This window comes from Hippocampus guttulatus, chromosome 7 (assembly GCF_054856545.1).
Source record: "Hippocampus guttulatus isolate MCC_2025c chromosome 7, RoL_Hgut_1.0, whole genome shotgun sequence".
Lineage (NCBI taxonomy): Eukaryota > Metazoa > Chordata > Actinopteri > Syngnathiformes > Syngnathidae > Hippocampus > Hippocampus guttulatus.
The window spans coordinates 19961685-19976609 of NC_141267.1; the positions used below are offsets into that span (position 1 = coordinate 19961685).

At 43.7% G+C, this 14925-nt stretch overlaps 2 protein-coding genes across 3 annotated transcripts; one reads left to right on the forward strand and one right to left on the reverse strand.

Moving 5' to 3' along the window:
- Positions 1-398: 398 nt before the first annotated feature.
- On the reverse strand, positions 399-13387 carry il23r (interleukin 23 receptor). Of its 2 annotated transcripts, none has more exons than XM_086115159.1 (17): positions 13245-13387; positions 9174-9290; positions 8943-9075; positions 7608-7795; positions 7353-7476; positions 7112-7269; positions 6754-6896; positions 6525-6681; positions 5777-5859; positions 5293-5497; positions 4854-5054; positions 4625-4723; positions 3999-4154; positions 3074-3214; positions 2658-2742; positions 2435-2525; positions 399-2119 (listed from the first exon to the last, which is right to left on the reverse strand). In XM_086115159.1, exons 2-17 carry the CDS (start codon positions 9211-9213, stop codon positions 1637-1639), a joined length of 2487 nt encoding a protein of 828 aa, XP_085971285.1. In that variant the 5' UTR covers positions 9214-9290; positions 13245-13387; the 3' UTR covers positions 399-1636. The 2 variants fall into 2 exon arrangements, with proteins under 2 accessions (XP_085971285.1, XP_085971283.1); XM_086115157.1 differs by having other exon boundaries at positions 399-2122.
- Positions 10466-14769, forward strand: LOC147202963 (cytochrome P450 2J2-like). Its single transcript, XM_086115160.1, has 9 exons — positions 10466-10736; positions 10825-10987; positions 11324-11473; positions 11655-11815; positions 11905-12081; positions 12150-12291; positions 12396-12583; positions 13224-13365; positions 14467-14769. Exons 1-9 carry the CDS (start codon positions 10554-10556, stop codon positions 14640-14642), a joined length of 1482 nt encoding a protein of 493 aa, XP_085971286.1. The 5' UTR covers positions 10466-10553; the 3' UTR covers positions 14643-14769.
- The last annotated feature ends 156 nt before the right edge of the window (positions 14770-14925 follow it).

Sequence of the window (14925 nt, forward strand, 5' to 3'; positions counted from 1 at the left end):
ATTACGCAAATGATGTTTTGTGATGTGTGGTATGCGATGTTAACCTGGTCATGCTCCATTCCATTTTGCTACATTGCGTTGCGCTTTATGGCATTTTGCTACGTGACATTGCGTTACACTACGCTGCGTTGCGTTACACTCCAGTACGTTATACTTCAGTATGTTACGCCTCATTATGGCACATAATGTGATGTTAAGGTTTGCAATGGTGCTTTACTTGGTGTGTCATCATCTATTAAGTATGTCATGCTAAGTAATGTTACACTATGTTACATTATGCTACGTTGCGTTACATAAGTGATGTTTTGTGAGGAAGTCATTTTTATGTGTTAAGGTGTGACATCCCAGCGACTGGGATCATATCCACCTGTACAATTCCTGACATTGAGACACACACATTTGATCCCCATCTCCAGTATATTTCATTTTCAGCGAGCAGACAGTTAACGCAATGTCCCAGACGTGATCTTTTCTCATTTTACCTTCGAGAGCAACTCCACTTAGCTCAGCTACCAGACAATCGACACAATTTCCCACAGCTCTCCTGATCACAATTTCCGTGCATCTGGTAAGTCCTTTCAAGCATCACCGCAAATAACGAGATGCATTGTGGGACTTTCCCCTACTGCCACAAAGGATCTCCCCTGAGTGTCTAAAAAAATTTTTTTAAAAAAGCATCACGTTTAATTGTTTCAGTTTTAAATTAGTGTGTGTGTGTGTGTGTGTGTGTGTTATGCGTGAGTGCGTGTCTGATGTAGGTGGATGAGGAAGTGAAATTGCCCTCAGGAAGTTGCAAGAAAAAAAAAGTGTTAAGTTGAAGTTGAGGAAATAGACAACTGACTTGTGGTGTGTTTTTACTCACTCATGCCACAAGCTGACATCCAAATGCTACGCTAACACTGACCCCAAATGCTAAGCTAATTGTTTTTGCTCATGCCTTTTTTTTTTTTTGAGTGTTTTGTTGCTTGGTGGAGGTTTAAATCAGATTTAGGGTCTTTCCTTGTAAGAATCTACAAGAAGACAAAATCATGCAACGCCAAAGAAAGCTGACCGAGCCGGAGGATGAATTCAGAGAACCATTTTGCATCTGATCTTTAGTCGCGTATTGTCCTAAAAGTACAAAATACACTTTGGCAAAAAAAAAGATAAATGCAATAAGTAGGAAACTGACAGATTTCGGGATATTTTGCTGCAACCATGATAGAAGTGAAGGGACTCCGTTCACACAAGAATTTTGTACAAATATTGTTTCAAAAGGTACAAAATAGTGAACATTAATGAGTGGCAGAGCAACTATTTTTGAGAAACGTTCATGCAACCTTGCTAATTGTGAGCCAGTCCTAGAAATCTACCGTCTTAAATGAGAGAATTAAGTCGAATATTGCACAAAATTACAATTTGGGGGAATTTTTAATACTCCTTTGACAGAGCTTTAAATGGGAGGGACACTTTTGAGAAAGTTTGCTACTCCTTTGGCCAAGCGACAAAATTATTGTCCAAAATCGAAAACATTTCGGGGGTCAAGTTTGTGAAAAGTAATGCAAAAATTGACACAGAGACTTTTTGTCATGCTGACTTAATAGTCCAGTTTCCGACTAAATTTGCAGACGGGATGAATGAACAACATCAGTGTTGGTTATTCCGTTTCCCGCCCACTGCTGGGAATGCAGATTTGAGGGATGTAGCCACCAGTCAGCGCGACCTCGACCACAGTGTCACCTTGTAAATCCACCGCAGTGGGATGGTCCTCGGCGTCCCGCCAGTTGTCTCTGCCGCAGTCCGATCCCGGCGTGCGGGGCCAAGCGGAGGAGTCCATCTCCAAGCTGGATAGTAAGTTCCCCACGTTCAGTCCAAAGCCGCTGAAACCCGAGTCATCCCCCCTGGGGGGCGTCTGGTCCTGGTCCGACGGTTCTCCTTGTGGGGCCACGGTCAGCTGAGGTTTGTAACTGTGATCCAGCGTTGCTATGACAAACGGCTCCAGAAAACTGGTCTCGGGTTTGGCGGGATGCTGGAAAGGGGGCACGGGGGGATACGAGTCCTCGCCGGAGGCAAAACTAATTGGGGAAAGCGGCGGGTCGCTGTCGGTGTACGAGAAGGACAGCACGCTCATGATGGCGTCCTGCTGAGGATGGAGATGATGATGATGATTATTATTACTACTATTGTGATTATTGATTTATTTAAATGTATTCATCTTGCATGCAATGAGCAGTCCGTGTTTTGTAAGTTAACTCTAATGGAAGTAAAATTTTAAAAAGGTTTTCAGATTAAATCTTACAATAAATCAGATTTTGTTTATTGTCATGCAGATTAGTTTATTCCTTATGTTTGTTAAAAAAATGATGATCTGGCAACGTAAAGAATCGAGTGATTCAACATAAGTGAACAATGTCTTGTTTTGGATGGCACAGGGGTACCCAATGAAATGTCCAACCTCCAGTAGTTTGATGGCTTGGCTTTTTTCTGGCTTGGGAAGCTTTTCCACCAACCAGTCAGGACCACCAGATGCACATCTTGCTTTGATCCTGTTCATTTCACGCACGCGCACACACACACTTTTAGTGCTGTTGTTGTGCTTAACAATCAAGCTCAAAAGGGGCACTTCTAGTGTAATGAGTCCAATTTTTTTTGGGGGGGGGGGGGGGGGGCGTCTGTACCTTTGCCTCACACAGCTCCAGCACGCTAGCCGTACCAAGACAGCCACCACAGCCAATACAGGGAACACCAGCATGGCCAGTCCACCTAAACAAAAAAAGAAACCAACCATTAAATGCCTTTTTTTTCCATTCAGGCATTCCACAAATTGCTCACTTTCTCCAACAATTCCACATTTTCATGAAAAAAATTAATTATTTGAATTGAATAAGGACATTTTCCAAATTGAAACTAACCTTCCATAGATTCCAACTTCAAAATGTTCGGCTGATAAATGTCAAACTGGAAAGAATTGCTCACGTTTCCCAAATGCTCACTTTTCCTTTTTTTTCAGCATCTTGAAATTTTCCAACTCTCGCATTCTACGGCGCATTAGTATTGTTGAAGCAACGTCATGGGGAATTGCATGATGAGGCACCTGCAGGCTCCGTGGGCCGGGAGTAGATGAGGTTCCCGCGCGGGCCCTCTCCGGCAGCGGTGGAGGCCGACATCTGGATGGCCACGGCGCCCAGGGGACACTTCAGCCATGCCTGCTTCTGATGCGACGCAGCCACCGCCACTAACGACAATGACAACGTCAGCAGTCTTACACAAGCTGACAAGTGCCGCTCACGTCCTAGGAGGGCTTGACTTCTTTTCACACTTGCATGACAGTTACAAACAGTAAAATGCCACACGTGTCAATGGAGGGTTAGGTCCAAGGTAGGCACAGTAAGGTGCACCATGAAGTTTTTAAATTCAATTATTTCACGACGGAAGGGAAAGTGTGGAGGAAGAAAGGAAAGAATAAAGGTTGGAAGCAAGAAAACAAGGATGGAGGATTTATAGCAGGACAGAAGGAAGGATGTAAAGAAATGATGTATGATAGCAAGGAAGGAAGGAAGCAAAGGAAGGGACAAAAAGGAATGGAAGGAGGAAGGAAAGCCGAAAGGTGGGTAGAAAGAAAGTGAAGGAGGAAGGAAGGAAGAAAGGTATGTCTGAAAAATCATAGAAATTAGGGAAGGAATATAAGGGACAAAAAGAAAAATAGGAAAGAAGGGACAGAGAAAGAAAGGGGAGGAAGGAAAGAAACCCTTGAAAGCCTAACTTGACCTTCCTTCTTTCAAACCATCATTTGGAAGCAGAACTACAAACCCTGACATTTAATTAACAGGTCATGTTATTTTAAAAAAAATGTAAATTTAAAAAGCGCTCGCGAAACGGCAGTATACTAGTAGTAGTACTCAAACTGGCCTCTAGAGGTCAGTGCTGGATTCAATCAGAGTCTTCCAGTCGTTCCCTTTCTCGCGCACTACATCATTTTCACTCGTTTGTATTTGTTTCGCAGTGATGCTTTTGTTCACCTGGGATTTCTTGGCTGCGCACATGCGGGGTCCTCAGATAGATGGTGTAGTTGTTGATGAAGCCCCTCTGCCGCTCCACCGTGGGGTCCTCCCACTGGACCAGAAGGTGTGTGGAGTTGTGGTGCAGCACCGACACCCTGGGACCAGCGTCCGGTTCTGAAACATCAAAGCGTGATGTGACGTTTATTACATTTTTTGATGTTCGTCTTATTCCTAAAAGGTTTCAATTCATTTATTTCTTCAAAAAGGAACACATTCCACCTAAAATGCCATAATTTAAAAAAAAGCTACTTTAACAAAACTATCTCTACCTCTTTTGCTCTCATTCACTCTCTCTCTAGTTCATCTTTTTTATGAGGTGTTTAACATTTTGAGGGCAAAAAAAACTCATCCATTTTGTAAATGTGGAAAAGTGACGCAGGTCAGTTTCCACTTTTTTAATGTCCTCTTTTTCATAGAGTGTTATGTGTGGAATTTGGAGAGAAAGGAGAGACAAAAACATTTTGGCTGTAACATAAAACGTAGGAGGAATTGAAGGCCTGTCAATACTAGTGTTCACAGTGATTAAAAAAAAAAAAAAAAACATCAGTAAAAATAAACAAAAAATGTATGCAGGAGTGTATTACTGAGTTGTCCTGAGTAGGCCAAGATGGAGGACGACGTGCTGACTCCTCGTGTGTTCACGACGTACACTGAGATGTTGTACCTCACACCCAGAGACATGCCTCAAAACGGGAAATCACAAAGAAATTGTGTGTAATACACTCACTATCCACTGGGTGTCAGTATCGTATTAAAAAAAGAGCCTCACTGCGTTCCATTACTCTTTCTGATCGTGGGTTTGTGTTTCTTTACCTGTGATTGTTGCATTGTTTTGATCCATGGACACTTGCATCCAGCTTAGCTCACGATGTCCCACAGGCACGCTAGTCCATTCCAGGACATAGTACAGCTCTTCGCTTCCCGGTACCCTTGGTCTCGTCAACTCCCAAGAGACGAGCACAGCGCTGCCGTTAGCCGTGGGATAACCTAGCCTGAGAGCAGGCCCAAGATCACCTGAACAGACACATGCTACATTAGCCTTGTTGCTACCATTTCAACATAAATACATTCTCATTAAGGTTTGGTAAATTATTTATTCACCACATGTATTTATATATGTAAATTTCCCCAGTGTGGGACTAATAAAAGTTATCTTATCTTAAATTATCCAATTGTAGATAATTTTATAATAGAATAACAAATACTGCAAGATGTCACTTCAAGTGTGTGTTATAATGCGTTGGGTGTGTACCTGAGAGTGAGAGGGGCACAATGGCCGGTGGCGACGTCCCATAAGTGGTGACCACGCTGACAGCAAGCGCCGCAAGATCAGACGGCATCTGAAGGGGAAACCGGCACAGGGACGTGGCGCAGATGACTTCCCGAACCGCAGGACCCCGGCCCAGGTCCATCTTGTAGTGCTCCACCTGGCCACTGAACGTCTCTGGAGGAGGAGCCTAGGGATTGTGATGCAACAATTTGGCTAATTTACGGTACACAATGCGGCCCTCATACCAAGTCGCTCCTCCCATGACTGGGAAGATAGCCTGGGTGAATCTTTTCAAGCAACAACACAGAAGCACAATTGCAAAAGGCAAAAGATAAGCAGAGCTGCAGTGTTCACAGAGGTTACCATGAGCAAACACCTGAGAACTTGTTTTAAATTGGAAAAAAATGGCATGAAACACTATGTCTCCTTTAAGACGCAAAACATCTCAAGAAGTAAACCATGTTACCTTCCACAAAACAGTGACAGTCTGCAGTGAGCTGCTCTTGTGATTGCTCAAGATCCGCCACACACGCAGCGGCTGAGTAGGTCCTAAAGATACACACAGGAAACTCAGTCATCAATGACAGCTTTATAATCCCAAATGTGCACTTTGCCATCATGGCCTCTTTGCTTCAAGCAGTTTAATGGCACGCCCATCTGAAGTTTATCAAACTCAAAACAACAAATGATGATTAAATTCATCATATTTAACCTTAATTTTCCTTACAAAAGTCTGCTAAGCATAATGCTAACAGATAATAAGAACCGCCAAAGACCGGTTCATGAAACGAGCATTGCTATTGCTAAACTACTTGTAATATTTGCGAAGCAGGAGATGATGAAGGACGATGGAAGTGATATGCTGAGTTTGTAGGAATGATAGAATCTGCTGACATCCCCAAAGTAATGAAAGAGTATCAAAACGGCAGAAAATGAGGCCCAATCGAAGGAGAATGATCCTGAAGAGCAGGGGCCCCAAGATGGAGCCCTGGGGAATCTCCCTTGCTGATTTGGGAGGGCTTGGATGAGAAGGACTTTAGCTGAATAGACTGAGTGCAAGACTTTGAGGAAGGATTGGAAGCAATCTTGGGCGGTGTGAGAAATAAACTACACACACATGCACTTTTGTTATATTTACAATGTTTCCTGTATTTTTATTTTGTATTTTAGTGAAATAATCCATGTAAATACTTGATTTTGAAAATTGACCTTACCTTTTCCTGGACTTCTGCTCATCACGTCTGAACTCCATTTGCTGCATTTGCTGGTTCCCGTGGTACACATCCTGATCTGGAATTGGTAGTCTACCAGGGGCTCCAGGCCGTCCACTCGTACCTCGTCCTGGCTGAGCCGCGTCGCCTCTCTCACTTCCTTTAGCGATAAGAAGCAGGCGGTCAGCGCAGGAAACACACCCGCTCAGGAGGAGGTTTTTATTTTTTTTACCCAGGAGAAAGAGTTGGCTGGGCGGAGTCTGACCGAAGCGCTGAGCTGCGACAAGTCTTCGGGGGTACGCCACCGCAACACGGCCGCCAGCGTGGAGGAGTTCCCGAAGTAGACTTGTGTGATGTGAGGGCTTTGGGGTATGACTGCAGGAGAGGAGGGGAGACCCCTTATTTCATGATCATGTTGGCCTTTTCACTGTTTATTGTGACTGCTGTCGAATAAGACTTATTCCCATTAATCCCTTTTTTATGAACTGAATTTGAATTTGTCGCTAATTATCTGTACTTCAGTGCCAAGTGTGCATTGTCGTGGGAGTTTCTGCCTCGCTTTGCGCTGCGTGCATTTCTTGCTTGCTCACGTAATTGCGCGGACTGCAGCATAAACGGGTCTGAGCGGGAGCGTCCAAAGCGGTTGTCGGCGCTGACCACCAGTTGGTACCGCTGGTTCACATCCAACTTGGCTTTCGGTAGCACCACATTGTCCGCCTCCGACGTCCAATTCCAAGTGCCGTTTTCACTGCGGGTGACACACACACACACACACAAAACGTTTGCTTTTACGAGTCGATCCAAGCAGCCGCCGAGTGATTGACAGCTGACCTGCTGAGTGACACCTTATAGGAAGTGACCACATGGGTGTCGCGTCCAGCCCGCCACCGGCACTCCACCCATGGGGAAGGCGAGGTGGTCTCGCAGGTGATGTTCTCCGGCTTATCTGGGGGCCCTTTCATGACGGAAAAATGCTTGTTGTTAGCCATGATGCGAGTTTGTCATTTTTTTGGCGACTGTCTTAAGTTGTCGTTGCTTTTCTAGCTAGCTAGCTACATAATTTCAATCAGACGCTGCAGTACGTACAGCCGCCGTGCAAGTCTATCCCTCCGACAACGTAGACGACGCTGTCCTCGTGCAACCTGCAGATCAGGTCGAATCGGGGCCACTGCACGTCGGGCAGCCTGAACTCCACGACCGAGCTGCAGTCCAATCCAATCCAGTTGTCCCTCTTCCACTGATCCTTGGGCTTCAACACCAAAGACACTTTGGACCTGCAAACATCAGCAGCATTGCACACCTTAGTTGTAGTTGCACTTTCACTTTCTTTCCTTGTTGTTTTTTTTTTCCTCACTTTTTGGTTCTATTTTAGATCAATTCTATAAGTTTTATCTTGTATTACTTTGATTATTGTAACTTGTTAGGACTATTTTTCATTTTTACTTGTTATTTCCTTTTTCTTGTATTACTTTTTGTAAAAAGCAAATAATTATGAATTTCATTATATTGCTTTTGACATTATTTTCTTCATCAATTTTAGTGTTTGCTTTTTAGAATTGTATGACATGATATTCATGACCTTGATTTAATCATTTCGAGACTCACATTTATATTATTGTATATTAGCTTTAATCTCCGTTTTACGGAATCAATATTTGTATTTCTTTTCGACCTCTTTACTTTTTTTCTTTTTGTAACGGCAACATTTTTTTTTCATGCAACACTTGGTATTTCTTCACTGCTTTGATGATTGCCACATATGACATACATATGTCACGAAGCATGTTGTGCTTTTCTGAAGAGGCTGCACTTTTATGGCGGCAGAATCCTTTTTTTTTTCATGACTTTTCATTTGTCGTCGTATCCCTTTTCTTATTTTTCGAATTATTTGTATTACTTATGCAGGAAGCGTTTTTTATGTAGCTGGAGGCTATTAAATTATTATTTTTTCGTTTTACTTTTTATGACTGATAACTTTATTACTACTGTAACATGTACTTTTACTTTATCACTTGAATTACTTTTTGTAAAGACAGAATTTATCATTCAACTCCATTTAGATTTTTTGTTTTTTACTCCGTCTCTTATGGTTACTTTGATACTAAATGACAAAAAATTGTTTGCGTTATTTTTACATACACTACGTTTTTTGCTTTTTGTATCGTGACTTAAGCTGATACATTTTTAAAAAATTGTACTTTTTATGATTCATTCAATGTTCAGTTCCCACTTTTGATTTATTATTATTATTATTTGTTAGCCTTGAACACGACTTCCTCTGTGGGGGAAGTTGCTTCGAAAGAAGGTCAACTTGGAAGTCAACTGGCATTCGTTCCTGCTCATCGACAGCCAAATCAACAAAAACGGATTCTTTTTTTTAAATGAGCGCCTGTCCCTAATGTTTTGTCTCTGGGTTCTTACCTCCATCCGCACTTGTTGATGTGGCAGTACACCCGGAGGTCCGAGCCCAGCAAAAAGGGCGAGGCCAGGTCCACCCTGAGGTGACCCAGGCTGTCATCAAACACCTGGCAGCTGCCAAAGAGTGGCCCACTTCCTGCGGGGAAATACAAAAAAAAAAAAAAAAAAAGGCAGACGTGGACGCCTTTTGTGAGTGCAGGAAGAGGGAAAAAGAAAAAGCGACAAAATACTCACTGCTGAGGAGAAGCGTGATGAAGCATCTCCGGAGGCTCATCGCTTAAACGTCGTCGCATCAGCGGAACAACTTCCTGGCGTCGAGCGATGGCTTTTGACGTTTGGTGACGCGTCCATCTGATAAGAGAGGCAAACGGCGCCAGATCTGGCTGTTAAAATGGCACGCGGTACTTTTGCTTGTGTTGCACGTGGGGGAGCGGAAAAAAAAAAGAAGAAAAAAAAATGAGGCCAGTGACCCGATTTAGTGATGTAAGGCGGGTGGGGGGCGAGTCTTCACGTCCGCAGGTGCCCTACTTGACTCACCGCAAGATGACATTCGCACGCAAGTGTTCCCCGCTTGAACATGCAACCCGCCGGAATGAGCATGCGCAGCGGACCCCCGCACACTCGCGATTTGGCAACCACGCATTCGACGACTCGTGGTTTCGTTTTTCTGTATTCTGGTTTCCTTGTGTGTCTTGCTTGTGAAGTTTTCTTTTCAGCTGTTCTCATCAGCCGGTCCTTGGTGGAAACCAATCAGCTTCCTCCAATCACTCGCGTCGTGTGCTGGTGTTTGTGGTTATCTCGTCAGTTAGCTTAGGTTGTTTTTTTTTTGTTGGTGTTTTTTTATTTTTCCAGGGCTTGTTGTTTCATTGTTTGAGCTGTCACGTCGAGTTAAATCTGATTGTTTGAAAAAAAAACTCTAGTTAACCCTTTCATGCACCAATATTGATAACCTGTAAACATGATAGGCTGTCCACTGTAGTAACCGTTGTACCCCAAAGGGTTCATTTCGTTTTTTTTCTAATCCAAATTGCCTTTTTTACATTTCTAAAATGATTTTTTTTTTTTGCTTCCCTTCTTCCCTTTTGGTATTATTTCAATTACTTTTGATGATTTCCTGACAGATTATTCTTTCACGCGCACTACACTTCTATTATTTGCATGACTTTATCATTTGTATTACTTTTATGACTGGCAAAATGGTTATAACTGACACGGCTTGCATTTTTTTCAATCCCCCCCCCCCTCCCTTTTATGGCTCGTATTAGTTGCACAGTTTTAATGATGGCTAGCAGCGGCAAAGGTAAACTGACCACTGACACTGATCCCAGTTAATCATTGCTGGAGTGCTTTCATGGGGCGTAACACACTCAAGTGAATGCATTAGAAAAAAATAAAATCAAAGATATCGCCAATCAATTGTCTGGTGTGCACACTCCCTCTACGGCGTCACCTCGCAGCAGCCAGCTGTAAAATCGTTTCACCTTTAATCTTACTTTTCACCGCACACCAGGACGTGTTACATAACTCCCCCCCCCCCTCCTTTTCTCCTTTCCCTCGAAAAACAACCCACTCTGATCCGCGGCTTGACGGATGAGAAGAATCGGTTGACAAATTATGATTTTTCAAGCTCTTTACGAGTGTCTGGACGCGAGTGGTTGGCTGCTGCTTGCGTTGGCGGCACTGCTGTTGACAGACGTGCTGCGAAACTGGCGGCCCGGCACTTTCCCACCGGGACCTTTGGCCCTGCCTTTTCTCGGGAATGTCTTCACTGCAATGGACTACCAAGCCTTGGAGAGCGTAAGCTTTTTTTTTTGTTTGTTTTTTGCAGCGAACGTCTTATTGTTAAACCGTCTCATTCATCTGATGGATTATTTTTTTTTTTCAGCTCGCCAAGAAGTACGGCCCCGTGTTCAGCTTGAGGCAAGGCGGCGAGAGGGTGGTGTTTGTCTCGGGGTACCGCATGGTCAAAAAGACGCTGGTCAGCCAGCCGAACAGCTTTGTGGGGCGGCCCGCTCTCCCGCTTTTCGATGAAACGTTCAAGGGTATCGGTGAGTGAGACCGTTGCGAAAATGAGATTGGATTCAGATTTTCAGGCAGGGGCAGGTTCCGTTTGGGTATTTGACTGCTCATTTCTGCACCAAGTTGGGCTTTCGGGCAGTGTAAGGGTGTGTCCTTTGACATGCCCCCGACGCATCTGTCGATTTTTTACTGGCACATATTACTGGTAGGCACATGTCCATTTGCTTTGTTCAGTGCAGAAGTGAGCGTTGTGCCAGGACAACTCGTGACTGCTTGATAACACATCCAACGCTTCCTGACTGAGAGGAACATTGCTGTGCTCGGTCACGGGAACAGCGTGCGATAACCCGTTGACATTGTTGCAGGTGTGGTGATGAGCAACGGTTACCCGTGGAAGAAGCACAGGAAGTTTACCCTCTCCCACCTACGCCACTTTGGAGAAGGCCAGCGATCCCTGGAAAACTACATCAAAGTGGAATGTGACTTCTTGTGCGAGGCCTTCAAAGAGGAGCAAGGCAAGTCCCGCGTTAAATGCCCCTTAATGCCGCGCGGTCGAGAAACGTCCATGTTAGAGATGTACGTATTTGATGGATTTTCCCCAATGCTATCATTTCTTTGCCAGAAAAAAAAAAGTTACAAGTTCCAGAACTCCTGTCAAATAGCGTAAAATAATCCCATGATGCTTTACATCTCCAGGGAAGCCGTTCAACCCTCACTACACTCTAACCAACGCGGTTGGCAACGTCATCTGCACGGTGCTGTTCGGACACCGCTTTGAGTACAGCGATGGAAACTACCGCAAATTTCTCGAGCTGGACAACGAGGCCATTCTGCTAGCCGGTTCTCCATTTGCACAGGTCCAGGGCCTGTAGTGTCGTTGCAAACAAAGTCCCTGCTGCATCAAGCAACCTGTTTGTTTGTTTGTTTTTTTTTGCTCCATCTACAGCTCTACAATACCTTCCCCTCTCTGTTCAAGTACCTGCCAGGCCCGCACCAGACCGTCCTCGCCAACTACAGGGAGATCGAACGCTTCCTGAAGGTGGAAGTGCAAAAGCACCAGGCGCAGTGGAACCCGGAGCAACCACGCGACTTCATTGACGAGTACATTGCGGAGATAGAAAAGGTGGGCTGCTCCATCAAAGACTTTGAAGAATTGCGCATCCGTTGCCAATCGCAGAGTATTTTCTGTAGCTGAAGGAAGACCCCGAAGCCGGATTCAACATTGAAAGCTTGCTGACTTCCAGCCTGGACCTCCTGGAGGCGGGCACGGAGACCTCAGCCACCACCTTGCGCTGGGCTCTGGTGTACATGATGCACTATCCGGATATACAAAGTGAGACAGGCCGTCACGGTTCAGATCTCGACCCATAAGAATCCGCTACTGTGCTTTGTCTTTTGAATTTTATTTTTATTTTTTTTTGGTTTGGTGCTAACCAGGGAAAGTCCAGGCGGAAATCGACAACGCGATTGGACAATCTCGCCTGCCCGCGCTGTCGGACCGACTTAACATGCCCTACACCGAAGCCGTCATTTATGAGGTTCAGAGGATCGGCAACATCGTTCCTTTGGGGTTCCCCAAGATGGCCAGTAAGGAGACAAAACTGGAAGGATATCTTATCCCAAAGGTAAAAAAAAAAAAAAAAAAAGTTGTGAGACGGAGGACAAATACAAAAAGGTGTGCAACTACCAATTGTAGACCTGCCTGCCAAATTTCATATTGCTAACATGAACAGAAATGTCAAAACGGTGAGTCTTGTTGACAATGCACATTTCTGGCAACTTAAAATCCCGTTTAGGAAACTCAGATCACATTTGGCAGCGATGGAAGTTCATCACTGAATTCAAGCCAACGAGCCCACTTCAAACCAAAATGGCTGACTTCCTGTTCAACTCCAAAAATGGGCATTTGAGATTTTTGTTTGATGCAATCTGTTATGAGACAATTTCATCTCAAATGGTCAAACTGGTTTTCGGAGGCAACATTTTTTTCCCCCACACTTTCGAGAGTACGACTGCGTGAGAAATAATTGATTCAAAGAAAAATGACAGCCGTCCGGTTCAATTTGGGGCACGCGTCCTTGAGACTTTTTCATACGCAGCGTTATGAAATGCATCCACACAATTTCGCGGTGATCGGCGAAACTGTTGTTTTAAAAGAACTTTCAGGGGGCAGTAAAAGAAAAATGTTCATGATAGGCCTGGAGGCCGATATATATGTTGTGGGATAATGGAAGTATGACATCATTTGCCCCGCCCCCTTCCCAGGGCACAGCCATCGTGACCAACCTGGCGTCGGTGCTCTTCGACAAGAACGAGTGGGAGACGCCCGACACGTTCAACCCTCAACACTTCCTGGATTCGGAGGGCCGCTTCCGCAAAAGAGACGCCTTTCTGCCGTTTTCTGCAGGTTTGCGGCGACAAACGTCAAAGTTCCGTCGCTCCAGTGCAAAAGGGGTGTGCACACTTTTGGGCTGGAACGGAAAGACGGCACCGGTTAGCTGTAGCTGAGGTTAACAAAAAAAAACTAAGAACTAAAAATAAAATAATGATAATAATACAAAGTATGGAAAATGTGAAATGAGTTCATTATATCGATTTAATCTAGTTCAAGATTAATAAAACAAGAATTAATTCTCATGTTTTAACATTATTAATAATAGACCACTGCGATTGGCTGGCAACCGGTTCAGGGTGTCCCCCCCGCCTACTGCACGAAGACAGCTGGGATAGGCTCCAGCACCCCCCGCGACCCTAGTGAGGATAAAAGCGGTTTGGAAAATGAATGAATGAATGAATAATAATAGACCATTTATTTCATTTAAAAAAAATCAATGTTTGACTGGGATTTTATTAGCGTAATGTATAAATGTAGGCAAATAAATACAAAATAAATATACAGTATATGCAAAATAGTTGTTGGTCAAATAATTATTTTTAACATGAGTCAATTAATTTTCATATTTGTATCTTAGTAGGTGTAATGAATTCATAAATTATTTCATAATACATTAAATATATTGTGCAAAAAATATTTGTGTGTACTAATTTTTTATTCATGTACAATAAATAAATGAATAGATAAGAAAATAATTATTGTATATGTATTTTGTTAAATTTTCATGCCTAAAAATGAACTATAATTTATTCATTATTTCATGACAAATAAAACATTGAACGTTAAATTCGCGTAAATAAACAATTCAACCAATTGAATCAAATCAAAAAGATATTTTACGTACTTTTACTGTAAATGTGCATTTTTAAAAAATCTTTAATTTTCACAATAAATTAACTAAGCGTTTAATCCAATATATCATTTAAGCATCGTAGCATGAAAGTATTGTACGTAAAATTGTCACTTATTTTCTTCCATCTCCAATGAATAAATTAACCAGTTATTTTATGACATTTTTTTTTTTGGAAATAAAAATTTAAAAACAGCGTGCCATACTTTGTCCAGGCTGCCGGTTTCAAAGCCGCAAAGGGAGTAAACTGCGTTTCCTCCCAGGCAAGCGAGCGTGTTTGGGCGAGCAGCTGGCGCGGATGGAACTCTTCCTCTTCTTCGCGGCCCTCCTGCAACGCTTCACCTTCGTCGCCGTCCCCGGAGAGGCGCCCAGCCTGGAAGGCGTTCAGGGCTTCACCAATTCTCCCGCCGAGTTCCGGACCTTGGCCGTAACGCGCTGATGGGGGGGCCCGCCTGCCTGCACACCCCGAGAGGATCCTGGATTAGGATTAGGATGAGAGTTTCACTTCTTATGACGCATTACCGCAATACCTTGCAAATAAAAGAGCACGCGGCTGCAAGCGGTGACTTGGAGCTTTCATTTACTTTTCAAAAGCCATTTTCAACAATCGTGTAGATATGAAAAGTCGACACGCCCCTGTGCGTGTGCCGTACAAAATGGGGCGGGGCTTATTTTATTTTGCTATTGCGACACTTCTATTACTTTGACATATATTCCTGTTT